At 44.0% G+C, this 27,219-nt stretch overlaps 1 protein-coding gene across 5 annotated transcripts in view; it reads left to right on the top strand.

Moving 5' to 3' along the window:
* ABI1 (abl interactor 1) overlaps nt 1-27,219 on the top strand; it is a 127,256-nt gene that overhangs the window by 71,744 nt on the left and 28,293 nt on the right. For all 5 annotated transcript variants that reach the window (XM_054020750.1, XM_054020748.1, XM_054020752.1 and 2 more), the window contains exon 3: nt 20,071-20,247. In XM_054020750.1, coding sequence (XP_053876725.1) covers nt 20,071-20,247 — 177 coding nt within the window. The remainder of the gene's footprint in view (nt 1-20,070; nt 20,248-27,219) is intronic.

Genomic DNA, 27,219 nt, shown 5'->3' with positions numbered 1-27,219 from the left:
TTAGCATGGGTGGCTTCCATACAGCATAAAACTGGAGTTAGCAAAATGTCAGATCTGCTCATCATAAATTATTGTGCTTGATTACATTTCCTTTGTGGTTTCAATCTGATATGACGGTGATCAACACTTCCTTTCTTAAACGGTTGTGTAGTGTTGCTGTGCACTGTAACACAGGGCTATGTTCGAGTCATGGCTGAATTTTCAGTAGTGATTGAAGAACATTATAAGGCTGTGGGATTTGCAGCAGCCCAGAAAGAGGCTGTATGATTGACTCTCCCATGTCCTTCTGTTGGCAGAAAGCTGTATGTGTTAAAAGGTAGGTAGAAGACAATCTCAAACCATCTCTCTACTGGCTCTTTCCTATATGCACCTGATAGAATTTACATTAGGCTTTTTATTAGCTTATTACACTCACCCTGAACTAGAGAACATGAAAACATTTTATACCAAAGAAGTTAGTTGCCTGCCAAAACTAATACATTTTAATCCTCTGATGGAAGGTATAGAAATACAAAGTGTTATGCAAGCATTAAAGAGGTAAACCTTGTACTTCTATTAAGGAGGTGCTTACATTTTCATAATCTGCTTTATGAATGGTGAAAATGAGCAATAGGCCTTACCTAAGCTAGGAAAACTCTGACCCATAATTCACCTCTGGTACATTTCCACCATTGCTAACAGTGATGGAAGCTGTACCAGATCTTTCCCAGCGTGTTATCTAAACCTGCTCAAAGCACATTTGATGCAGTACTAAAAATGCCTGCATCTATCTGAAAATTGTCTGTTATGGCTACCACCCGTAGATAACTTTGTCACTGAAAAATAAGCCAAAGTTGTTAAGTGATTTACCTAAAATCACACAGGAAACCTCACGCAGTCAGGAATAGAGCTCAGAGCTACTGTCTGCGTTTCTTGTGCATCAGACACAAACCATCCCCCTTCTTCCTCTCTGCAGGCTGACATCTTCACAGACATTGTTTCATTTGCTTTCAAGAAAACCAGCTGTGTCTGCAGCACTGTCAGGCCTCCATATTCCAGATGTTTCAAGTTCCATTTCAAGTCCCTATACTAAAATGAAGTTTAGCAAAGCTCTTCTTGCATTCCACCAATGCAGGAACATAGTAGGCAGGGAGGAGAGAGGATTCTGGCTTTAAGTCCTTGGTATTCTAGTTGCCTTAGCCATTTGTTTTTGCAATGCAGATCTCCATAGACTTACTAAAATTTCTTCTCGGGATATCCAGGACTGAGAGTTATCCTGTTGCCTCCTGTCTCCAACGAGAGGGAGTCTTTCTTATGGTAGCTGGATGTCAGCTCCCTGGCACTGCCAGCCTTTCAGCCACTCAAGCACTCTCCTCTGTGCTATGCCAGCCCTCACTTCACCTTGCAGGTTAACAGTAGGTGCACCCCAGTCCCTGAGTTCCCTTGCATTGTTCCCCAGTGATACCCAGCCACTAACACTGACTACTCCGACTTTCCAGATCCTCTGCACCTACAGGTACCCAACCATTGCTCCTGTAAACCACACCGCATTTGTGAGCACTTAAAATAAACCTACTTGTATTTTATCCTAAGAAAGAATAAAGATTTGACTAGAAATAAGAGGTGGAAACGAGTGGTTGCAATAAAAACAATCATAAAACACGAACCTGGGATTGCCCTTTATTAATAATTTCCTTCCCCACATTCTCAGTGAATGGCTACAGAGTGTCCTTCCCCACACTGTAAATTGAGAAGTCTTTTTTGTTTCTATTCACAGCTAGGGCAAAGCTCTGTCCTGTTTGAAATTTTCTCTTTTACTGTTAAGTGGCTTTGATTGTATATTGTCTGACAGTATTGTGTAAGGTTAAACGATTGAAACTTGTATTGCTGGCCAGACAGGATGAGATGGCAACTTCCTCTTGCTCAAATGGTATGTTACTGAGACATCCTGGTGATTAATCTTTACTTTTAGTCCAAGTCCATAAATCATACTTTCAAATAAATGTTATTCCTTAAATATTATCCATACATATATCTCATGATGATTTTCTGTAGATACTTTACGTATTACTCTTCATGGATAAATGTCCTGCAAGATGTTTGGTGTGATTTCATCAAGTCTGAGGTGAGAGGAGTTTGAAGAGACCCGGGGACCCTTTGCCAAAGGGTCCGTGTCACTCTTCCTTTACAGGAGCTGAGAAAATGGTTTTTAAATGAGTCATCAAGCAGAGGCAACCTAAGTGGCACAGTAAGATGCAGCTGACCGTAACTTTTTAATGGAAAAAACACTATTAAGAATCTTGTCTTCCGATCACAACCCACTTTATTTTTATCCTTCCCCTTTTCTTCCTCTCCTTGCCTCCCCCACCCCACCCAGAAGACCCCTCTCATAGGCTACATGTTGCAGTGACCTGCCCTCCAGTGGATGAGGGCTTGATGTGACTCCTTACAAAACCTGCTAATGTTGTTGATAGAGTGCAGTCCTGCGATGCACTAAAAGCTGCCAGTGAGGAGCTGCGGGCCTTCAGCCTCTATTGAAGTCCAATGAGAGCCAAGAGCCCTCACACCTTTCACAAGTGGGCCCTGAGATGGTCACTAGGGAGCAACTCAAGAGATTTTGTTCCCCTCCCTGTTTAGTATAAAGATGGAGGTGTGCAACCGCCATAGCACCCAGCTGCCATAGGGAGTGACAGATCAATCATGGTCTGAAGTTCTGTTATTAGACAATTGGACCAGCCTCCTTCCTCCGTTTTTTGCTCCTACAATTCAACCTCTCCACTCTGTCTCTGCATCAGCCTCCCTTTGGGAGTGTTCCATCTTGGCTCCTGTTCCATTTGTCCAGAAGAGTCTAAATTTAGTAGGATTTCTCTATGGGAATTTTGAAATGTGAAAATGGGGAAATAAATGATCTTATGCTGAACATAACACTCCCCACTGTCTTCGCGTGACCCTATTGTATGCTAGTGAAAGGAGCAGTTTGTTTAGAGGAGGGTGAATTTTTAAGATTGTCTTCAGATTAGGGTCTGGTTTTTGTTTGTGTATATTGGGATCGGTATACCCATGCCTGCTGAGGGGGAGCAAAATTTGAGTTGAGACTTCATAGAACAAAACCTGCTATTGACATTGTTAGTTTTAAGAGTATGGGCTAGATTTTCACATGGTCTGTCCAAACCCTGCATTTACATGCCCCTATGGAGGGGTGTATAGTTTCACAGATTGTTGGTTTGAAAATTTGGCCCTTTTTAATCTTCAGTTTGCAGTGAAGTCTGTTCTTCAGCATAGAAAAAGATTTCTCTAGTTTCATAATTATAATAGGATTACAACTAGACCTTTCTAAATTTCTGGCAAATAAGGCTTCAGGCATATCTTTGTAACTTTTTGGTTTTAGCCTTTTGATTTTAATGAAGCTTTTCAACATATCTAAAAGCAGCATTTTCTTTAATTTAAAGGTTTGCCTGTATTATTCCTCTTACTCTTTAAAACACTTTCTGACTGCCATGGAAGACAAATTTCCAGTATTTAAGGCTGCTTTGGGAAAAATTTGTCAGAAAGTGAGTAACTTAATACTGATACAATATGCCAAGTGGGACATACCACAGTCATGTTGGAGACTATTTTAATTCATCTAATTAATTATGTTCTGTTTGAGGCTTATCCGAAAAAAAAAAAGCCATTTGAGGGGAGCAAGCAAAGTGGCAGAGTGGATTTCCCTCCACTTTTTTCTGATACCAAGGAAAAAATTTGCAAATAAAGAGAATGCATCTTGCTTCAGAGCTTCAAGATTGTAGTTTAGCTGCTGCTCTGTGCATCAGGCTCCAATCTAATTTCAGTTAAGTAGGTGGGCATCATTGCAAAGATAGAAAAATCTGCTGCTGTGCATCTCTGCATATACACAACAGAAGATTTTAACTGTGAGTGGCCACCTGTAAAGTGGAGACTAAAATTTAACCATTAGCCTTCACAGACAGTGCTTGTGAAGCTCAAAGATGAGCCATTTAAAGTCATTAATTATTTAAGACTTTTTAAAAGGGGGAAGGATTGGACAAAATTGGATCAATTTAGCAAAATGCTTTATCAATATTTTAAGATCATTAAATGTGGTTAATTTAAAAAGACAAATAGGATCTGATAATTGAAGCCCTGGTAAGACTATGATCTACTTTTGGGAATATGTAATATAAGAAATGCTGAACATTCCCCTCTTAACAGGTGAGGGTTATATGTATTATGCTGACATTACACAAGCTACTACCTATTGATGACTTTGGTTCATCATGCTAATCTGTAAAAGCCTCTTGACCATAAGTGCTGTCTAAAGGTAGGCGCATGTGTGTGACTTTCATTACAAATTGAGACATGTATTTGGTTGCTCTAGCCTTTTACCTTAAGGGGTCTGTACTTACCAGGACTTGAGGAAATTAGACTAACTAGCCTGTCTCTTGAGAGATTTCTTTCCCACCCTGTGACTTGTCTGCACTGTGGGAGGAATGTGTCTGAGGGATGGACTTCAGCTGTACGTTTTTGTTTAAAGCTACCAGAAATTAAGCTCCTGAATAAGTCTGCCTAAGTTTGTTTTAATTGCTGTGTGCAACTATGGTAGGACATGTATAATGCAAACATTTATTGTTTCAAAATTCTTTTGAGTACATTTAACAAAAGTAAACAGCAACACATCTCCCTTTTGACATTTTAAACTATTTTAAAAATATGGGAAGAAGGGGCATTTTTTGTTTTTCAAAAGTTACCCTGCTTGTTGCTAGCACTTGTCCTCTCCTGTGGATTCAGCGATTATAGGCTGCATCTTCTTAAAGGTATACCCTCCCTTTAACAGAGTGAGCTCTAGTGATTGTCTAAATGGAAGTCAGATCCCTTGAACATGGCCCTTTTTCTGAGGATAAAAGGATACAGGATAATCTTGCTATCCAGGAGACTGCTGCTTTTCTCAGTAAAATTGTCTTCTGTCTCTAAATTGAGACTTTTTTCCAAAACCAAGTATGGGGGTTAGCCAACACGTTCTTTATCATGTCACCATCACCAGATTTATTTCAATGGGTACCTTGGTCTGCTTGCAACTTGGGGGCAGAACCAGATCTGTCAGTAAAGCAGTACCCAAACTTTGCTGAAGTTTTCTTTCCCAGTCCTATCTACCTCTGCAGTGGCAGGCAACTCAGACAGGCTTCTCTGCTTGCAGAGCTTTTTAAAGTGAAATTCCAAACTTCATTTCAAATTTCGGATCCAGAATCTTGCAGAAGATAGAAACACTGTCACTCTCTTCCTATTTCTGCCTTTCTGGCTGAGCAGACTATGGCTCTTGGATCTGAATAGCCTAACACTGGACCTTGCAAAATGTGTGTCTCTGAGGAAGGCTGTTATTGCAAAAACAGGTCCTCCATCCCGGACCGCCCAGGTTCAAAATGGATATTAAGGGCTGTTCCACACTACAAAGTTAGATCAGCTTAACTACATCGCTCAGGGCTGTGAAAGTTTCCCATCCTGTTAAGATGACCTAAGCCTCAGTGTAAACACCGCTAGGTTGATACAATTTCTTCTGTCAACCTAGCTACTGCCTCTGAGAGGTGGATTTACTAAAATTAAAAAAAAAAAAAAAAAAAAAAATTAATGGAGATATCCCATCTCCTAGAACTGGAAGGGACCTTGAAAGGTCATCAAGTCCAGCCCCCTGCCTTCACTAGCAGGACCAAGTACTGATTTTGCCCCAGATCCCTAAGTGGCCCCTTCAAGGATTGAACTCACAACCCTGGGTTTAGCAGGCCAATGCTCAAACCACTGAGCTATCCCCCCCCAACTAGTGATGGAAGGCCCCTTCAGTTATTGTAGTATGCATCTACGATACAACCGCACAGCTGGGGCAGTGCACCTGTGCCACTGTATTGTTTCTATTGTAGACATAGACTAAGAGGAAGTAACTTTCACTCTCATGGACCCTAAAACGTCATCCAGTAGATCGTATTGTATTAGGGTTACCATTCGTCCGGATTTACCCGGACATGTCCTCCTTTTGTGTGCTAAAAATAGCGTCCGGGGGGAATTTGTAAAGCACTCACAATGTCCGGGATTTCCCCCTCCCCCGGCTGGGAGGGCTGCAGGAAAGTCCCGGGCTGGACTCCGGAGCAGCTTCCTCCTCCCACTCCCCCCTCCCTGCATTCTGAGCCGGCCGGCAGCTCCTCCTCCTGCAGCCCGCTCCGGCAACCCTGTGCAGGGCCAGGGACCGGGTTTTGTGTTGTGCTGGGGAGCTCAGCCATGTGTCCGGCTGGCACAGAGCCCAACACCCTGTTCTGAGCAGCAGGGTAAGGGGGGGCAGGAGAAGGGACAGGGAGGTTCTGGATGGGGCAGTCAAGAAACGGGGGGGGGGCTTTTGGAGGGGAGTGGAGAAAGTTTTGGGCAGTCAGGGTACAGGTAGGGGGTAGGGTCCTGGGGGGCAGTTGGGGGGGGGTCTTAGGAGGGGGCAGTTAGGGGACAAGGAACAGGGAGTCTTAGGTAGGGGGTGGGGTTCTGGAGGGCAGTTAGGAGCAGGGGTCCCAGGAGGGAGCAGTCAGGGGACAAGGAGCGGGGGGTAGGGGGCTGGGAGTTCTGGGGGGGAGCTGTCAGGGGGCAGGAGTGGGGAGAGGGATCGGAGCAGTCAGGGGACAGGGAGCAGAGGGGTTTAGATGGGTTGGGAGTTCTGGGGGGGGGCTGTCAGGGGGTGGGGAGTGGTTGGATGGGGCGTGGGAGTCCCAGGGGTCTGTCTGGGGGTGGGGGTGTGGATAAGGGTTGGGGCAGTCAGGGGACAAGAGGCAAGGAGGCTTAGATAGGGAGTGGAGTCCCGGGGGGCAGTTAGGGGCAGGGGTCCCAGGAGGGGGCAGTCAGGGGACAAGGAACGGGGGGAGGGTTGGGGGTTCTGGGGGGGCGGGAAGTGGGAGGGGCAGGGGCGGGGCTAGGGCGGGGCTCCTCCCGTCCTCTTTTTTGCTGCTTGAAATATGGTAACCCTATATTGTATGGGCTGGTGCAAAGTCCATAGTGTACCTACCATATTAAACAAGTGAAACATAGCCTTGAATTTCCTCCAGGAGATCCTCATTGGGGGTGTTTGACCAAAAAGTGTCAAGTCTCTATTGTATAACATTATCAGCATATTCAACCAAAGTTTTGTACAAATCCCAATATTAAATGCCTCCTTTAGGGAAACATGTATTGTAGCTGCACAAGGTCATAGAGCCCAACCTTGGAACTCCATTCTGCTTCTTACAGCACTGTCCAGATTTGACCCCCTGCGGGAAGTGTCATTATTCTGCCTGCAAAGAGTCCCTGTGGCACCTTCTAGACTAACAGACGTATTGGAGCATGAGCTTTCATGGGTGAATACCCACTTCGTCGGATGCATTTACAGATCCAGACTAACACAGTTACCCCTCTGATACTTGACATTATTCTGCCTGTCTGCTAAAGTAGACCTCCTAATGACTACCATCTCAAGTCAGAGGAGTTTTTTTAAAGATGGGAGCTTTCTCTGGGACCCACTATTGTACATTGAATTCAGACAAATAATCGTAGCATTAATTTACGAAAATAAATTGAAGAAATATTCTTGTTTGGTTACTCAAAGTCCCAGTCCTTAGGAGCACTGACAGTCATAGGGCAGGGAAGTTATGTCTCCTGTCTGAAGCAGAAACATGGTCAACCATATAAAAATTCACCAAATTCTACATATTGATCATCAAATGTTTAGATAATGCCATTTTCTTGGCAGAGGTCTCCTCCATGCTGTAATGCCCAGGGGAGGATGGATGGCGGAGGACATATAAACCTCATTTTGGGCATTCATATTTAAAGGATGAGCCTGGTTTCCACCATGGAGGCATACTCCTGTGAAAATCCCATTGTAACAGATCTCTGTGTAGATTTGGGAAAACATATTTGTGCTCACCTGAAAATTTACTTTTGTCAAGGGCTATGTATGCTCCACTGTGGAGACAAGTGGATCATTGAGAATAGAAATGGAAACTGACCTCCAAAGGTTGGAGGTTGTTTCATTAGGAGGAATTCCCCATGCTCTGCAGTAGGAGAACTTGTGCATTTTCCTCAAAGTGTCTTTAACAGAAAGATTTCTAATTTACAAAAGTAGAATTGAATTATCCTGGACATAAAATTTGTCTCAGCTGGAGATAATTTCAAAAGGTGGTCATTTTCCTGCTTGCTTCCCGTTACTGGGAAGTTTGGGTCTGCCCCCAACCTGCAAGCAAGCTGAAGTACCAGTTGTAATGGTTCTGAGGCTCTTATTGCCCCAAGAAAGGAATTTTTCACATAAGCACATCTTCCTATTCCTGCTAGCTTCAGTGGTAACTGTGTGGCCAGATCCCCAGGTTGGCTTTCAAAATTTCAAACCCAGTGAATAGGGAAGCGTGAGCTGCTGGTTGTAGAGCCAGTGATTGCTGAAGCAAATGCAACTGCATTATGCAAATATAGAACTCATTGCTTTTATGAAGCACTTCAAGACCACTTGAGTTCAAAAGTTATGAGACAGTATGCTGCCTTTTTAGTAGAGACAAACCGCTCTGGTCTCAAGCAATACATATACAACAGAGGGTTTGAAAATGTAATTTATTTCAGTTACTTACCAGAGGCAAGTAGGGAATTTCTGTGGACTTGAGGGGGGAAAAGTGTGCACCTGGGCAACTGCAGTGCTTCTGCAGTTGCTTCTATATTTACCAAACAAAACCAGAGTGGCACTAACAAGAGGCTCCATTTCACTGCTGCTGCCTGGGGCTCTGTGTGCAGCAGTGAAGTCCAAGCATTACTCCTTTCACTCTAGAGAATGCTATGGGAAGTAGTGGAAATTTAAGCTAGTCACTGGAGAGGAGAATACCAAAACATGGAAGCTGGGGAGAAGGGTAGAGAATCGGATTCTTGCTAGCAGCAGTAGCCAGGAAGAATAACAGACTTCCTCTTGGCCTTGCAGAAGACTGGAGGGTAGTAGGATATTCCAGTAGCTGGGGATTGGAAGCTGGTGGTCTCACCAGGATATTCACCTTGAACCTCTCTGGTTTAAAAGTTTGGGAGACGGAGAATGGTGTTATCAGCCTCTGGCTAATGTGTGATTCTCTGGTTGGTTCGCATCTGGTAAATTTTTAAAATCCTGTTGAAGTGGTTGTTTCATGGTCAGTCTTTGGGGGTGAATAGGGAGGGGGAGAATTTTTAACTACTTTTCATAAAGTGACTGAGATGCTCCATGTCTTTCCTTGTGGGTCATGGGCTAGACCAAGGGTAGGCAACCTATGGCATGCGTGCCAAAGGCGGCATGCAAGCTGATTTTCAGTGGCACTCAAACTGCCAGGGTCCTGATCACCTCTCAACTTCCCTTTGAAATAGATAGCACACTTTCCAATCTCCCTTTCACATGGAGTAGCTGAGACTTCTCCATGAAATGACTTTTCATAAGGTTACACAATGCGTCAGGGTTAGAATCAGAACTTCTTGCCTCCCAGTTCTGTGCTTGTTCCTCCAGACTAGTAACAATATTTTAAAGCATGATACTAGCCTTAATAATGGAGCTTTGTAATAGCAATTGTGGTGTTCTCTTGGTAAGGATCACTGTGATTTATGACCTACCATCCCTAGGATTTTCCCGTGGGCTGTACTACTGTTGCAGTTCCATGTTGTTTATAACCTGTTCTGTAGCTTATGCAGCATACTGTGAGGCTTCAACTTAGAATATTGCTACTTTATCAATTTACAAAACTAGCTTTATCTATTCCTGTGACTTTTTTAAAATATGTGAATGGTTGTTCAGGGAATACAACACCAACTTTGATGTGGAAAACGGATATAAAAATTCCACAAGTGACCAGTCCACTAAGTATGATTGAGTCACTCCAGACACTCCGAAGAGGGGGAAAAGGTTATAAATCTGTTACACAAGAGACAACACTTTTTTCCTGTGCAACTCCTAAGAACTTTTCCCTTTGTGCCTAAACATCTGTTCACACAAAATCCATTCTGATCTAGTAATTCTCATACCTGCAGAACGATGCTTAGCATGTAAATAGTGCTTTAATTATCCAAAGTTCTGTGCAAACATTAATGTAGTTGTGTTTTTAATAACTTAAACCCATTCCAAACTTTTATTCAGCCACAAACTGATTTTAAAAAAAGTGAGACTTACTCACAAAAGCAAAAAAGAATCTGGAATCCTGGCCTCTATTGGTAATCTTCTCTTGTCTCCTCCTCCCTCTTCCCTTCCCCCCTCCCCCCCGACCCTGGTTTGGCTCTCCTTCATCCACTCTTCTTCTCTGGAATAGTTGTGTTTTTGAGATATAGCTGAAGTATCAGCATGGAGTTTTAGCCCTGAATTTCCATGTCTGTATGAATCAAGGGCTCAAATGTAATGTTACTTCTATGTAGCTCTTAGAGCTGCGAAGACATTTGTCTAAAAAGAGCAAGTTTGTGATGTGAATATCATGCTAAAGGTCTAGAAATTGCTGTGAAGTGACTCAAGAAGCTGTCAAAATAAAATTACACAAACAGTAGCAGCACTATTTTAGGTGTTTTTTTTTCTTCAGTTTAATGTACCTATTATCTTTTTTGTGGTGGTGTTTAGGGCAATTCCTTCTCTCACTAAAGAGACCACTATTAGAGAATGTGTTGATCAAACACTGACATTTTTGTTAATGTGCTCATGGGTTTATGTAACTTGAGTTATTTTCCTCCCCTTTTCCCCAGGAATGGATAGTGCACAGATAGTAATTGATAACCATTCTTCCTGCTAGAGCCCTGAGCATTCACTGATCTTGCTCTTTTTTCCTTCAGCCCCTCCTCATTCACTTTTTCTTTCCTTTCCTCATGGTCTACTAGGATTCACATTGCAGCCACCATTCTTACAGTTGAGGACTGGCCGGGACACCCTTTCCAGAGCATGTAAACACTACTCATTCTGCTGGAAAGGTTGCTGTTGAGCAATATGAGGAGCTCTCTCCTCCCCTCTTTTCCCCCAAGTTGAGTACATTCCTTTATTCTCTAATTCTGCATTAATATTGATGGTAGGAAGCCTGTGAGTTAGCTACTCTGCATAGCGTTTTAGGAGTTCCAGTTCATTTAGCACATAGACACCTAAAAGGCAGTTACTTAGTACAAATCTGGTATTCTATGTAGCTGCACTTTCTTTTCATCAATCCAACATTAAGGTCAGTTAAAATTTACCAGCACCCATGTTCATGGGTTTATTTGCTAGGGGTAATTTTACCTGCTGTACACCAGCAAGTACATCTCAGTTAAGTTGTCTTTTCTCTATATTACATGTTATTCTTTGTAGCAATTGGTGTAGGTTCACAAGCATAGAGGGTGGGCATAGATACATTGGGACAGAATTAAGGTGATGCTTGGAGCCTTAAATGCAGGCATCTTTAGCTTAAAACACTTAAAGCTTAAAAGTAATGGTCACTTTCTAGAATGATTTTATACAAAAACACACTGAATTTTCATTCATCATTCTCCAGTACCATGGCGGGGGGAGGAGAAAGTTTGGTTTGCGAATATTTTACAGCTGTCTGTTTTACATTATGAAGTACAAGGGGAAATAATCAGGTTGTTTGTATTATTGTACTGGGCATGGCATCTTCCTCACTTCTGAGAAATAATAATCTCTTAAACTTGAATTTCATATCAAGTATGTGATAGCCTGGAAGAATGTGACAGTCTAACACAGCCAGATATTAAAGGGGCAACTACCCAGTGACCTTTCTAAAACTACTTAAAGCTTTGTTGACAGTTTCCTGATGTTCATTGGCATTAAGCCAGTTATGTTCTTTACTATTTACTTTCTGAGGTTTTGTCTTCACTGCTTAAAAAAAGTGTTACCGCTGGATAACTAATGCACGTTAGCTATCCTGCTGTAAAACCCAAGTGGAGATGAGTCATTGTAATATTATTGCAAGGTAGACTAGGTGAGGCTAACCACTGGTGGGGGTACAGTGTTGATCTCGCCTAGTCATCTTGTGATAATATGACACTGCCTTGTCTCCACTGGGATTTTACAATAAGATGGCTATGCACAGTTATCCTGCTGTAAAACAAAATGAGCCTGACTTTTCTTGCAGTGAAGACATTGCTTGTGATTAAGCAACAAGCTACCACTATATCATTGGTATACTTTCAACTTATGTGCCTAACTGTATTGGTTACAGTACAGATCTAATTCTCTGTTGCTTTACACTAACAGTAGTGATGTCCGATTTCACAAACCACTGGTCTGCATTTCGCAGTAAGGTGAGTTGGCTTCTTCATATTTATTATATACCACATCACTTTACTGTTTGTAGGATTTTCCCAACAATGCTAACACACAGGTGAGCCAGACTCCTTTCTAATTATGCATTTGTCAGGGTTCAGTGAGGCCTAGGGGCCTTGGCATGAGCTGGCAACTGGTCCGCCAGCATCACAGACCTAGACATTGCCTCTCCAGAAGGTGGATTAACTACAGCAGCAGGAGCACCCCTCCCATTGTGGTAGTGAGTGTCTACGGTGCACAGCTGTACCGCTGTAACATTTATCGAGAAGACCTAGCCTTAGTGAGCTGCTGCTCTTCACCTTTCATCTTGTAAAATTGGCTGCTAGAGCATGTGTGTGGGTACTGTAGCTGATTTTAATAGCTAAGGCCTGCATATGTCTAGAAGTGCCTAGGTCAGAATGTTGCCTTAACTTAGGCTTGGTGACTATTGAGGATTTATGTCAGAGCATAAACATCTCACTCAATGTTTTACATGTTCCAAAGCCGTGCAGGGGATGTAGCCACATCTTCTATTTGAGTTTATTGGAAGATATGTGGCTAATTTTCCTGCATTGCTTTGCAAATCTCAACCAATGTCTTCAAATTCAGTTTTCCTTGTTTTCTAAAGTAAAGGAATGTCACAGAATGCTCTTCTTAGAGTGATTCCTCATGTCCATTCCACAATAGGTGTGTATGCTCGCCACGTGCACCAGTGCCAGAAGTTTTTCCCTTAGCAGAACCTGTAGGGGAGCACCCCTAGTGACCCTTGGAGTGGCACTGCTATGGTGCAGTATAAGGGGTGCTGTGTGCTCCCCCCACCCTCAGTTCCTTCTTGCCGCCAGTGAAGGTGCTTCGGAACTGCTATGCTCCAGCTCTGCTGTAGCTTTCCCTCTTTGGACTTCGTTTAGTTCATAGTTAGTACCTGTAGTTACCCCCCAAAAAAAAAAAAATAGATTAGATAAGTGCGCCTGGTTCGGGACATGCCCCACACCTGGGCTTTAAGTTGTGGAACACTTGTAAAAGGCCTATCATAGAATATCAGGATTGGAAGGGACCTCAGGAAGTCATCTAGTCCAGCCCCCTACTCAAAGCAGGACCAATTCCCAACTAAATCATCCCAGACAGGGCTTTGTCAAGCCTGACCTTAAACGCCTAAGGAAGGAGATTCCACCACCTCCCTAGGTAACCTATTCCAGTGCTTCACCACCCTCCTAATGAAAAAGTTTTTCCTAATATTCAACCTAAACCTCCCCAACTGCAACTTGAGACCATTACTCCTTGTTCTGTCATCTGCTACCACTGAGAACAGTCTAGATCCATCCTCTTTGGAACCCCCTTTCAGGTAGTTGAAAGCAGCTACAAATCCCCCCTCATTCTTCTCTTCTGAAGACTAAACAATCCCGGTTCCCCTCAGCCTCTCCTCATAAGTCATGTGCTCCAGCCCCCTAATCATTTTTCTTGCTCTCCGCTGGACTCTTTCCAATATTTCCACATCCTTCTTGTAGTGTGGGGCCCAAAACTGGACATAGTACTCCAGATGAGGCCTCACTAATGTCAAATAGAGGGGAATGGTCACGCCCCTCTATCTGCTGGCAATGCCCCTACTTATACAGCCCAAAATGCCGTTAGCCTTCTTGGCAACAAGAGCACACTGTCGACTCATCTTCAGCTTCTCGTCCACTGTAACCCCTAGGTCCTTTTCTGCAGAATTGCTGCCTAGCCATTCGGTCCCTAGTCTGTAGCCGTGCATGGGATTTTTCTGTCCTAAGTGCAGTACTCTGCACTTGTCCTTTTTGAATCTTATCAGATTTCTTTTGGCCCAATCCCCTAATTTGCCTAGGTCCCTCTGCATCCTATCCCTACCCTCCATCTTATCTACCGCTCCTCCCAGGTTAGTGTCATCTGAAAACTTGCTGAAGGTGCAGTCCATGCCATCCTCCAGATCATTAATGAAGATACTGAACAAAACCAGCCCCAGGACCGACCCTTGGGGCACTCCGCTTGATACCAGCTGCCAACTAGACATGGAGCCATTGATCACTACCCATTGAGCCGAGGATCTAGCCAGCTTTCTATCCACCTTATACGCCATTCGTCCAGCCCATACTTCTTTAACTTGCTGGCAAGACTACTGTGGGAGACTGTATCAAAAGCTTTGTTAAAGTCAAGGAATAATACATCCTCTGCTTTCCCCTCATTCACAGAGCCAGTTATCTCCTCATAGAAGGCAATTAGGTTAGTCAGGCATGACTTGCGCCTGGTGAATCCATGCTGACTGTTCCTGATCACTTTCCTCTCCTCTAAGTGCTTCAGAACAGATTCCTTGAGGACCTCCTTCATGATTTTTTCCAGGGACTGAGGTGAGGCTGACATGTAGTTCTCTGGATCCTCCTCCTTCCCTTTTTTAAAGATGGGCACTACATTAGCCTTTTTCCATTCATCCGTGACCTCTCCGGATCGCCATGAGTTTTCAAATATAATGGCCAATGACTCTGCAATTACATCCGCCAACTCCTTTAGCACCCTCGGATGCAGCGCATCTGGCCCCATGGACTTGTGCTCATCCAGTTTTTCTAAATAGTCCCGAACCACTTCGTTCTCCACAGAGAGCCGGTCACCTCCTCCCCATGCTGTGCTGCCCAGTGCAGTAGGCTGGGATCTGACCTTGTTCGTGAAGACAGGCAAAAAAAGCATTGAGGACATTAGTTTTTTTCCCCATCCTCTATCACTAGATTGGGCTCCTTACTGAATGAGGGAGGCACACTTTCCTTGACTTTTTTTTGTTGCTAACATACCTGAAGAAACCCTTCTTGTTACTCTTAACATCTCTTGAAAGCTGCAACTCCAAGTGTGATTTGGCCTTCCTGATTTCACTCCTGCATGCCTGAGCAGTATTTTTATACTCCTCCCTGGTCATTTGTCCAATTTTCTACTTCTTGTAAGCTTCTTTTTTGCGTTTAAGATCAGCAAGGATTTCACTGTTAAGCCAAGCTGGTCGCCTGCCATATTTACTATTCTTTCTACACATCGGGATGGTTTGTTCCTGCAACCTCAATAAGGATTCTTTAAAATACAGCCAGCTCTCCTGGACTCCTTTCCCCCTCATGTTATTCTCCCAGGGGATCCCGCCCATCAGTTCCCTGAGGGAGTCAGTCTGCTTTTCTGAAGTCCCGGGTCCGTATTCTGCTGCTCTCCTTTCTTCCTTGTGTCAGGATCCTGAACCATCTCATGGTCACTGCCTCCCAGGTTCCCATCCACTTTTGCTTCCCCACTAATTCTTCCTGGTTTGTAAGCAGGAGGTCAAGAAGAGCTCTGCCCCTAGTTGGTTCCTCCAGCACTTGCACTAGGAAATTGTCCCCTACACTTCCAAAAACTTCCTGGATTGTCTGTGCACCGCTGTATTGCTCTCCCAGCAGATATCAGGGTGATTGAAGTCTCCCATGAGAACCAGGGCTTGCGATCTAGTAACTTCTGTTAGTTGCCGGAAGAAAGCCCTCGTCCACCTCATCCCCCTGGTTTGGTGGTCTATAGCAGACTTCCACCATGACATCACCCTGTTGCTCACACTTCTAAACTTAATCCAGAGACTCTCAGGTTTTTCTGCAGTTTCATACCAGAGCTCTGAGCAGTCATACTGCTCTCTTACATACAATGCAACCCTCCCCCCAACCTTTTCTGTCCTGCCTGTCCTTCCTGAACAGTTTATATCCATCCATGACAGTACTCCAGTCATGTGAGTTATCCCACCAAGTTATTCTGTTTCAATTGCATCATAGTTCCTTGACTGTGCCTGGACTTCCAGTTCTCCCTGCTTGTTTCCCAGGCTTCTTATATTTGTGTATAGGCACTTAAGATAACTTGCTGATCGTCCCCCTTTCTCAGTATGAGACAGGAGTCCTCCCCTCTTGTGCTCTCCTGCTCGCGCTTCCTCCCGGTATCCCATTTCCCCACTTACCTCAGGGCTTTGGTCTCCTTCCCCCGGTGAACTATGCCCATGAGTGATCCGCACGCTGCCTGTTTACGCTGTCTGGGGGAATCCACCTCAGCGACTGCTACAAAATTTGCGGATCTTTTAAGTCTCATACTTCCACATTCACATATTCGAGGGCCACAGGCGTTTCCTCCGCTTCACGGTAGGACAGGAACAGTACCAGTTCACTGTCCTCTCGTTTGGCCTCTTGATGGCACCCAGAGTCTTCACAAAGTGTATGTCTGTGGTTGCGGCCTACCTCTGGCATCCAGGGGTCCAGATTTTTCCCTCCCTCGATGAGTGGCTGGTCAAAGGCAGCTCCAGATCACAGGTACAGAACCATGTAACACTCCTCCTGTCCACATGCACCACACTGGGGCTGCTAGTTAACAGCACCAAATCCACAAAGCCCACCCCTTACTGGGCGTCTGAAACTCTTGGGCAGATCGTCTGAGCCAGGACTTCTCCTCTCCGCACGAATGGTCGCTGCACCCGGAGGTGGTGCACAGGATTTTCCAAATGTGGGGCACCCCCCAAGTGGACCCCTTTGCCACAAGCCAGAACTGCAGGTGTCCTCGTTTCTGCTCCAGGGGAGGGCTGGGTGTGATCTCAGATGCCTGCCTTCTGTTCTGGTTGGATGAGCTTTTGTATGCCTTTCCCCCTATTCCACTGATTGGCAAGGTCTTTGAAAAGATCAAGATGGACAGAACTGGCGTCCTTGCGATCGCCCTGGCGTGGCCCAGACTGCACTGAGACTCTCATGAGCTTGGCAGTCACCCATGCCCCCCCCACCATGGCCATTGTCAACCCGCCAGACCTTTTCTCTCAAGACCAAGGTCACCTCCTCCACCCCCAACTAGCAGCCCTCCACCTCACGGCGTGGTTGCTCAATGGTTAGGCCAAGAGGAGAGGACTTGCTGGGAGGGAGTCCAGCGCATCCTCTTGGAGAGCCAGAGGCCCTACACGTGTCAAGCCTACCTGGCAAAATGGTCTCTGTTTTCCCGGTGGGCTGCTGATCGGGGCGTCTTGCTAGTGGCTGCTCCGATCCAGTTTATACTGGATTACCTCCTTTCGTTTTAGAGCCTGGGGCCTAGCGCCCTCGTCTGTCAAGGTGCATCTGGCAGCCATGTCGGCCTTCCACCTGCCAGTACAGGGCCACACAATATTCTCTCATGCCATGACCGGTCGATTCCTTAAGGGCTTGGATCACCTCTTTCCTTATGTTAGACCCCCGGTCCCTCAGTGGGACCTCAACGTCATGCTGGCCAGGCTAGCAGGGCCTCCATTTGAGCCACTTGCTACATGCTCCTGGTCCCACCTCTCATGGAAAGTAGCCTTGTGGTGATCACGTCAGCTAGAAGGGTCTCGGAGCTCCGGACCCTGACCTCTGAACACTGTATTCCATAAGGATAAGGCCCAGCTCTGTCCACACCCTTCTTTCCGCCCTAAGGTGGTCTCCGCCTATCATATGGGCCAGGACATTTTCCTGCTGGTGCTCTGTCCAAGCCCCATGCGTCCAGTGAGGAGCACCGCCTTCACATGCTAGATGTGAGACAGGCTCTGGCCTTTTACCTGGAACGTACAAAACTGTTCAATAAGTCTTCGCAACTGTTCATCGCTACTGCCATGCGCATGAAAGGTCGGCCATTTCCACTCAGCGGCTCTCCAACTGGATCACTTCATGTATCTGTACTTGTTATGACCTGACGGGGGTTCCCCCGCCGCCGATTGTGAGGGTGCACTCGACCAGGGCGCAAGCCTTTCAGGCTCATGTCCCTATTCAGGACATTTGTAGGGCTGCCACGTGGTCATTGGTCCACATGTTCACCTCGTATTATGCGATCGTCTCCCAAACTAGGGAGGACGCTGGGTTTGGCAAGGCAGTGCTCCGTCGTGAGTGTCTGAACTCCTACCCACCTCCAGCAGATATAGTTTGGAATCACCTATTGTGGAATGCACATGAGCAATCACTCAGTTACCTTTTCCATAACTGGTGTTCTTCGAGATGTTGCTCATGTCCATTCCACATCCTGCCCTCCTTCCCCTCTGTCAGAGTTGTCTGGCAAGAAGGAACTGAGGGTGGGGGGAGCGCGCAGCGCCCCTTATAACATGCCATAGCAGCACCGCTCCAGCGGTCGCTGGGGGTGCTTCCCTATGGGTATTGCTAAGGGAAAAACTTCCGGCACTGGTGCGTGTGGCGAGCGCACACACCTATTGTGGAATGGACATGAGCAACACATCTTGAAGAATGCCAGTTATGGAAAAGGTAACTGTCTTTTGCAAAAGACAATCTATTATTCAGTCTGAGGCTGTGAAAACAAGCCCACTAGACTTTGCTTCTTTTAAGTTCCTCCTCCACTAGTTTGTGATTTTTAATAGGGTATAGAAACTGCTGTGAAAGGTTTTTATTCCTTCTACTATAACTCCAAAGAGCTCAAGATGATTTAAGCACATACTAGAATTCAATTGACTAAATCCGTTCTTCTGTTGCAAGCATTTGAAAATCACCTCTGTATGCTTAGTCAGCAAAGAGTTAAGGTAAGTCTGCAATATTAAAAAAACAAAACAAAAAAAACAACCTTGGTGTGTGCTCTGAAACTTGGCAATGGTGGGAGGGTTTCAGTGCTCAAGCTTCAGCCCAAGCAGGAATGTCTACACTGCGATCTTTAGCCCTGTAGCACAATCCTGAGTGAACTGACCCGGGCTCTGACATCCACTTCTGTGGGGGAAGTGTTGTTTTTTGTTTTACAGTGTAAATGTACCCGTGTTTTCTTTAAGATCTGTTGACCTCCTGGGTGCTTAGGTGTTGGGCATGATTAGATGGTGAAAAATTGCTTTTGAATACAAACTAATTTTATGATTCATCTGGGTGCTTGTGTCCACTTTGTTTAGTAAAGTCTATGCAGCACAATATTGGTTTTGATTGGGGCAGATGGCTGTTACCGGAGACTGATCCAAACAAGTACTTACAGACAAGGATCTTCTTGCTCTTTTTCACTCTCCCTCTCCTGGGTTCTGATTGTTGGTCTATATCCTTGGCCTTTTAATTTGGTTCCCTCAGCTAGGAGTTAAACAATGCCCAACTTATGTGCAGAGAGGCTTGTTTTATGCCATCAAAATTAGTTTGCTCCTTCAAATTGCAGGGTCAGGGTCCCCTAGTCTGTACTGCCTCTACTTATTTGGTCCTTGCCCTCTAAATTGGCAGAGCACAGTACAGGTGTAACCCTTTCCCTTCTCCCCTTTCGCCCCCCCCCCTTGGAAGTTAATTCCAGGGGTTGGATCCACCAAACTAAATCTCCATTCTGAGTAGAGATGGATGCCCTATTTAAGGCATACAATAGTGTTAAGCTTTGGATCCATTTTCTTTGGTAAAGACAAAATTTGGAGCAGGCACATAAGGTAGCTAAAACATTAGTGGCAAGGAAACTGTCTTTCTGGTGTAGTAAGTGGGTGGCTTGAGAGCGTGTTGGTGGCTTGGGGCAAGTCACTTAATCTTTGTCTTAGTTTATCGTCTGTAAAAATGGAATAACTGATCACTAATGTCAATTATAAGGGTGTTGAGGGTGGTTAATCCAGTAATATCTATAAGGTGTGTTTGAAAAATCAAATATTTTATAATAGATCACTTTACTACTATTCTTACTTGGAACTGCATTGTTATTCCGCAGAGTGTAATTATTTTATTTTTAGAACAAGGATCTTGTTTATTACTCTAAATTTTTTGCAAACTTTTCCTTATTTTAGTGAGGTTAATAGTCGGTCGTTTCGAGTGCTATTAATTTAATAATTCAGATTAATTGATTTTGACTTGAATGTTTAGGCATGTCTTTAAATAAAACATCCTTTTCTGTTTTAAATTTAGACTGTGGACATCCATAAAGAGAAAGTGGCTCGCAGAGAGATAGGTATTTTGACAACCAATAAGAACACATCAAGAACTCATAAAATTATAGCGCCGGCGAACATGGAACGTCCTGTAAGGTACATTCGAAAACCTATCGACTATACCGTGCTGGATGATGTCGGCCATGGTGTAAAGGTGAGAATCCATGTAAATTTTGAAGACCTATTTGAACTGAATGCAGTGGGAATTTTAGTTGAGATTAAAATACTTAGTGGTTGGTGCTGCTGTGAGGGGTTGATACAAACGTACCCAGGAGCAGCACAGGCACAAAGTGAGATTTTTTTTTTTATGTTGAGGTCTTGAGCAATTTCTGCTTATAAACTTGTGACTGCCTGAAGTAACCACAAACCAGGAAACAATGGCTCACGATTCTGATAATTATTTCATAACAATGCAATTGCACTAATGACTCGTTAGAAAAAGGGACTTGACTGACTTGTTATGAAAAACATTACTCAGTTTAAAAAAAGTGCTGCAAAAGCCCCTTTTATCCCTTTCTTCTCCTACACTCCCACTTTTTAAATTTAAAGTAAAGTTTAGGTCATGAGCAAACTTGATGGCTGGAGACTTCATTAGGGAGAGGTTTTTTTTAAAGGCACGAAGGGCAGCCCCCATTGAAAAATCAGTGGGAGTTGACACTTTGCTTTCCATTTGGAAATCTTCCTCCATGTATACCAAGTGCCTTGACCAAACTCAACTTTTTTGGGTACAACAGATGGCTGCAGGAGAGTTAGGTAAGACTAATCAACATGGTATCTTTTGCCATCTGGGAATCTTTCCTTGTCTGGTAATAGCAGGTTTTATTTTTCCTTAGCTGACATGATAGTACATTCAGTTAATTGCAGTCTTCCCCCGACTTAACTTAAAAAAAAGCTTTTATTCAGGACCTTGTATCCAAATAAGGATTTGTGTGTGCTAGTCAGTCAGGAAAGCAGCTGCATCAATCTTGAAGTGCCTTTCTGTAGTGCTCAGCTCTAAGGACTAGATCCTTGTCTGTGGCAGAGAATCAGTCACCACAGATGGAGGGAAATGAAGAGGTGCCAAGGTGTCCTTGGGATTTCAGTGATCCTGGGGTTGCTTAGCAGCAGCTAAGCACAGTGAAGAAGGCTGTTTTAACCTGTGACAGCTGTCACCAGCCTCAGGGCATAGGAGCTGTTAGGGGGCCCTGTAGTGCCTGAGGATCTCACTACACAGCAGAGAACCTCTGAGGGGATGTCTACGCTGCAATTAAAACCTGTGAGCTGGCCCATGCCAGCTGACTCGGAGTCGCAGGGCTCGGGCTAAGGGACTGTTGAATTGCCATGTAGATGTTCAGACATGGGCTGGAACCTGGGTTGTAGGACCCTGTGAGGTGGGAGGGTCCCAGAGCTTGGGCTGCAACCTGAGTCTGAACATCTACACCACAATTAAACAGTCCCTGAACCCGAGCCCTGAGAGTTGGCACGGGCCAGCTGTGGGTGTTTAATTGTAGTGTAGACGTACCCTGTGAGCAAGATCCACTGGGCTTAGGGCTGCTCTATATTGGTACAGCGATGCAAAGCAGATGAAACGTACACTGTTGGAACATAAGAGCAACGATGCAAAGGAATCCATTTGACCTCCATAGAAGTTAGTCACTTTTTTCATTTAGGGCCCCTTGCATATGAGAGAAGGTAGCATGAGTCAGTAGAGAAGTATCAGAATCCATGTTTCCGATGCCAGCTCTCAGTTCACCGTTTAGATACCAGAGTGATAGTCTATCTAGAAGACCATAAAATAGACTAATCAATTAGCCACTGCTGCATTATTGAGGGGTGCATGTCCTTGAGCCTCATAAGCTAAATGTTTGGTTTAGACTCCAATGCTGTTACATCGTAATAGCAGCTTTCTTCAATTTGTACACTTTATTTTGGCATGTCTATTTTAATAACATGTTCAACTTCAGTTAGGAAAAAAAATAGCCTGCCCTTTGGAACTGATAATCTTCTGTTCGCTGGGCAAATGGCTTTTTTCTAAAAGGCTCTTTGCAATTTTGTACAAGTTTCAATGGTAGCTTTTGCCATCTGCCAACTAATTAACCTCATTATAGAAAATTGACTTTACTAGAAACCATTCCAAAGAAGAAACCTGAAGTTTAGTGGCCTTGATTTGTAGTGTACTATGTTAACTATATCTTGCTTTTGTTTCTTCACTGTGTTATTGGCCTACTGCCATGTTATCAATTCTGCTATAGGCAATGGGACAATGGCTGTGTGAAAAGATGATGCCCTTGTCTCTACCACATGGATTCATTATGCAAATACCATAATTGCCAGGTAAATCTCACACCTGCTATTGGAAAGGGCATCCATAGCCTTCCACTCTCTATAAACAGACCTCAACCCAACCACTTCAGTAGCTGTATGTATGTCACCCAGAGAGACTATTAATCATAAACACCTAACTGGTATGTCACAATGTCTTTTAGGATGTGGTACTGATTGCAGCTGTAAAGGAGGTTGCTTGTCCTGCCTTCAGTCTTAGATATAAAGAGGATAGATGGCTCAGTGCAAAAAGCTTTCCACTTCTGGGTCCCAGTTCAGATTTCTACTTGAAATTGAATTGACATCCTCAGATCACTTCCCAGTCAGCAGGAGTTCGCATAGTCAAATGGCCATTGATATTTGACATTGTTAATATTTATTTGTGGTTAATAAAAGGCTCTGTGTTGGGAGCTCAAGTTATGTCTCAAACCTAACCAGAGTGGTTCTGTCAAATTGGGGCTGACCTGGTTAGTGGCAGGAATGGAGAAAGCTGCATTGCAAATTCTTCAGCATACCTGTGACAGGGTGTGACTCACTGCTGCGGCGCTTCCTGCTGGCCTTTCAGGGAACTAGCTTTTCCAGCCTCCGGAGTGCCCTCTGCAGGCCGATGCCCCGCTTGCTGCTGTTCCCCATGTCCCTCCCAGACCCCGGTGCCCCTTTGCCTAGGAGTTCTGCCCCCTGGCAGTACCCCCACAACTTGGGGTCTCCCCTCCTCGGGGAACCCCCAACTCTCTATCCCCCACCTCGCCTCAGTCTATGGCTGACGGTCACTATCTAGCCCCCGCTCACTGGGACTGACTGCAGCGTACAAGCCATTCATCATCGGCATGGAGAGTTTGGACCTGCTGCCTTTGCCTCCTGTGGGCTGCCCCTCTGCAACCCCAGTACCTTTCCGGCCTTTATCAAGGCCTGCAGCCTGGGGAGTTTCCAGGCTGGAGCTCCCCAGCTCCTCTCACCTTCCCCCAGCCCTGCTACACTCCAGGTACCTTGCTCAGCTCGCAGCAGCCAGGCTCGTCTCCCTCAACAGCTAGAGACTCTTGAGCTCTGGCTAGCAGCCCTTTTATAGGGTCAGCTGTGGCCTGATTGGGGAAGCAGCCTTAGCTGGGGCCATGCCCCAATCATCCTTTCCCCAGCCACAGCCCTCTCCAGGGCTGTTTTTAACCCCTCCTGGCAGGAGCGGGGTGACTACCCTGCTACAATACCCAATATGTGGATAAAGAGGATATCGGACTTTACTGCTGCCAACCCTATACTCTTGACCACAAATTCACCCAGGTTAAAGCATTGATGGAAATTGTCTAGGCCTTGGAGGTAGCATGATTTCCTGACAAAACCAGAAATTGTAGTTCTAATCCCAGCTCCCCCATAGATTGACCAGCTGTAAATTTTCCCTGTTCATACATTGTCTTTTTCCTCAATAAAATGGGGCATAATATTTACAAACGAGGTAACTATTGAGTAAGTGTTAACTAATGTTCAAACAGTGCAACAACATCCTTTATAAGGGCTAAGTTATCGCTGTTTGTGTGACTTCATTCTGTTTTGGTGGAGGTAAGAACAAAATGGGGGAGATGGTAAGGAAAACATGAAAAGCCACCAGAATAAATGTGGAACAATAGTCTGTATTGTTATGATTTCTAATGTCTGTGAGAATATTTTTAAATATATTTAAATGCCTTAAAAATTATTTGCAGTGAGCAATACCAGAACTGTTTTGTTTGATAAACATAAATTCAAATTGACTCTCATTTATTCAATTAAAAAAAATGATAGAAACAAAGCTGGTACTGGAACTACTCAAATACTCCTCTCTCCCAAAGTATTTGTTCCTGAATTCCCTTCCCTAATGGGACAGAAGTTTCTCACACTTTATTTTGAATCTCACCCTGGGAATAGGGAGTGGATCATCATGCATAAGGAGAGAAGCAAAAGCAGGAACATGTATGGAGAGGCATGAGGAAGGGCTCTGCTCTGTGTATTTCTCCCGCCCTCTGAGCCCATGAGATCAGCAGCTGTTGTGTGGTTGATGCTCTGCTGATGGGGGAGGGAGAAGATAGGCAGCAGCTGTTCTCCATAGTATATTTCCCTCCTGCTGGGGAAATCGCTGTGGGAGTTGATGATGTTTCTAGTAGTATAAACTGCCCACCACAGTTTCTATGTACCAAAAGGCTACACTACCATTGTAGGGAGTTAATCAGCGGCAGCCCAGATCCTTAAGGAACCTGGGTGCTGTGTGGGATCCAGAGTCCACAGTTAGCACACAGGGACAGGCCACCCCTAAAATGGCCCAGGATCTACCTAATTATACTCTTATTGGCTTGTGGGTCTGAGAGTTTTTCAGGCTGTCCCCATATCTCTACTCCACAATGCTCAAACCTCTTTCTTTGGAGGGGGCAGTGCTTAGAATTCTGTTCCAGTTGTAGGATTTTTCCTGGGATGGGAACAGTGAGCCCAGGGATACCATAAGTTTTTGGTTTTGATGCATCGTATGTGAGCAGTGGATTTTTTTTAAACTGTTGCACTTGTCATTAGATTTAACATGGCTCACTTCCCTTTTCATTGAACAAACGTTCTGTGTAAAGGGTTGCAAGAAATAATGTACACACAAGCAGATTTTGCCAGTCTGTTAGATACTAAATAGTCACTCAGCAACCATTCTCTGGGGATGAGGGCAGGGGGACACAACTGAAGTCATTCCCTCCTCAACCCCATGTAAACCAGAACCTATCATGACATGAAATGCTGCTTTAATGTATGAAGACTCTGGCTTAGTAACTTAAAAAAAAATTAGACACAAGCTAATTTAACCATTCTTCCATTCTCTTCCTTTTGTTTTGTGAAGGAAAAAATAGGTCAAATGCTGTTATCCATACAGAAAATCCAGGGCTTAAAGAATGTTGCTGAAAAGAATTATGCCTGTCTAGCAGCCCTGCTAGAATTTTAAAATATTCTGCGTGAAAAATGAAAGGCAGGTAGAATTGGTGCTATCAGGGTGTCTCAGTCCACCTGATTGTAAAATGAAGGTTAAAGCAGAAATGGAAATGCATTTTTATGCTAAATGTAGATAATGTGTTTAACACTCACTAAATGAATTGTCCAGTAGTTACAATTGATTGAGTTTATTGTATGAAACTAGTAATTATTTTTTAAAAATTACAGGAAGACTGAGCACCTTAAGTGGAGACTTTGGAAGAATTTTAAAATCTCCTAGATATGAGGCACTTGTGACAAAGTGAAGATTGATTAATCAGTCATGGACCCAAGAAAGATGCAGGGGATAGGGAAAGGAGAAAATTTAAGCTGGAGATGGAGGCTCCAAATCCCATAGTACTTAAATATGAGAAGTGGGTTTGATTTTCAACATCTGTGAATGCTTGCCATGTACCAGCTTAGTCACTTACATTCTTCATGTTTATATCTACCACATAAAACAGAGAACAAAAGACAAGACTATGAGGAAAAGATTTCTGTGCACCTGCTGTTTTTCTCCCCTGTAGGGAAAGGTCTTTTATGTTGGATCCAGCTGAGCATTAACTATTTTTGTAGAGACTTATTAGAAAGATTTAAATAGGCACTTCTACAAGCAGCCAATGATTTGGAGCCTGAGACTCTAAATTCTCCTTGTTCCTGGTATTGGTTAGTGTCAGACACTAGCACTTCATGTCATTTTGCCAATTGCATTGCTGCCATGTTATCATTCAGAGGGTCACTATCAAACAATACATATTGCTGTAGGGTAAAGGACACTGAGGTTAAAAATAACCATGAGTGTTGCCAATACTGATAATTTTATCATGAGGCTCATGATAGCTGGTGCTTTAAGAAAAACACTAAATTAACTTTAAGTGAGAATCTCAGCTTTAGATTTATTTTTTAAGTAAGTTTCTAGAAAAAGTTCATTGTTGCAGAGAAAACCTTGGAAGCGTGAATCCTGAAAGACAAAACTAGAAGCTAATGTGCCCCCCCCTTTAAAAAAACCTATTGCTTTGTAAGCCAAGCTCTTGAGTTTTGGAGCCTGACTCATGATTTTGAATGCTTGGAGTCAGTGATACTGAAATGTTTACAAAATATAAACGTAATGTAACGTTCTCCTAATAGAGAACCCTTCATCTGAGGATCTCAAGCCAAACATTTATTTTACATGTTTTACAAACATTTCAGAGACATAAAAGTTGAACATAATTCATGAACAAATTTTCTTTCTTGTGCTGCTAATAATAGCTTAGAGTAATAAAAAGGGAAAATCTAAAAAAGGCAACTGGATTTTTGTTTACTTAGACAACAAAAGTACTATCCCTTTTGTTCATTGTCTACATCTGCTTACATTTCTCTTTCTGGTTACACGGCATTAACAGGAATCTGTAACTACTGGATTGCAAACAATATATGGCATATTGCTAATCTAAAAATAAAGTTCCATTAAAATAATAAAATATTACAGAATCTTTCTACTGATGTTTACTTTTGTAGAAGATTTGTTTTAGAGCCTATATTGGCCTGACATGGTCTCTTTGGGTCCCAGAACAGCCTCTGAGGCAAGAGCTAGGTATTGTCCACCATTTTACTTATAAGGAAACTAAGACAGTGTGACTTGCTTAAAGTCCCAAAAGTTAGTGGCAGAACTGGAACTAAAAATCCCCAATTCCAGAATGCAGATCACATGTAGGAGTCAGGAAGAGAACCCTCTGGGTTGTTACGCATATCTTTTTCTAGGTTCATCCCTGAGTTTTCAGGAGCCCAGTGAGAAGCAATGTGTAAGAGCCTGTTCATTATGCCTCAGTTCCCACCTACCAAGATAGCCCCTGGCTGCTTGTGACTCTTCTTT

Source organism: Malaclemys terrapin, chromosome 2 (genome assembly GCF_027887155.1).
Source record: "Malaclemys terrapin pileata isolate rMalTer1 chromosome 2, rMalTer1.hap1, whole genome shotgun sequence".
NCBI lineage: Eukaryota > Metazoa > Chordata > Testudines > Emydidae > Malaclemys > Malaclemys terrapin.
This window is presented reverse-complemented; position numbering and strand designations above follow the sequence as displayed.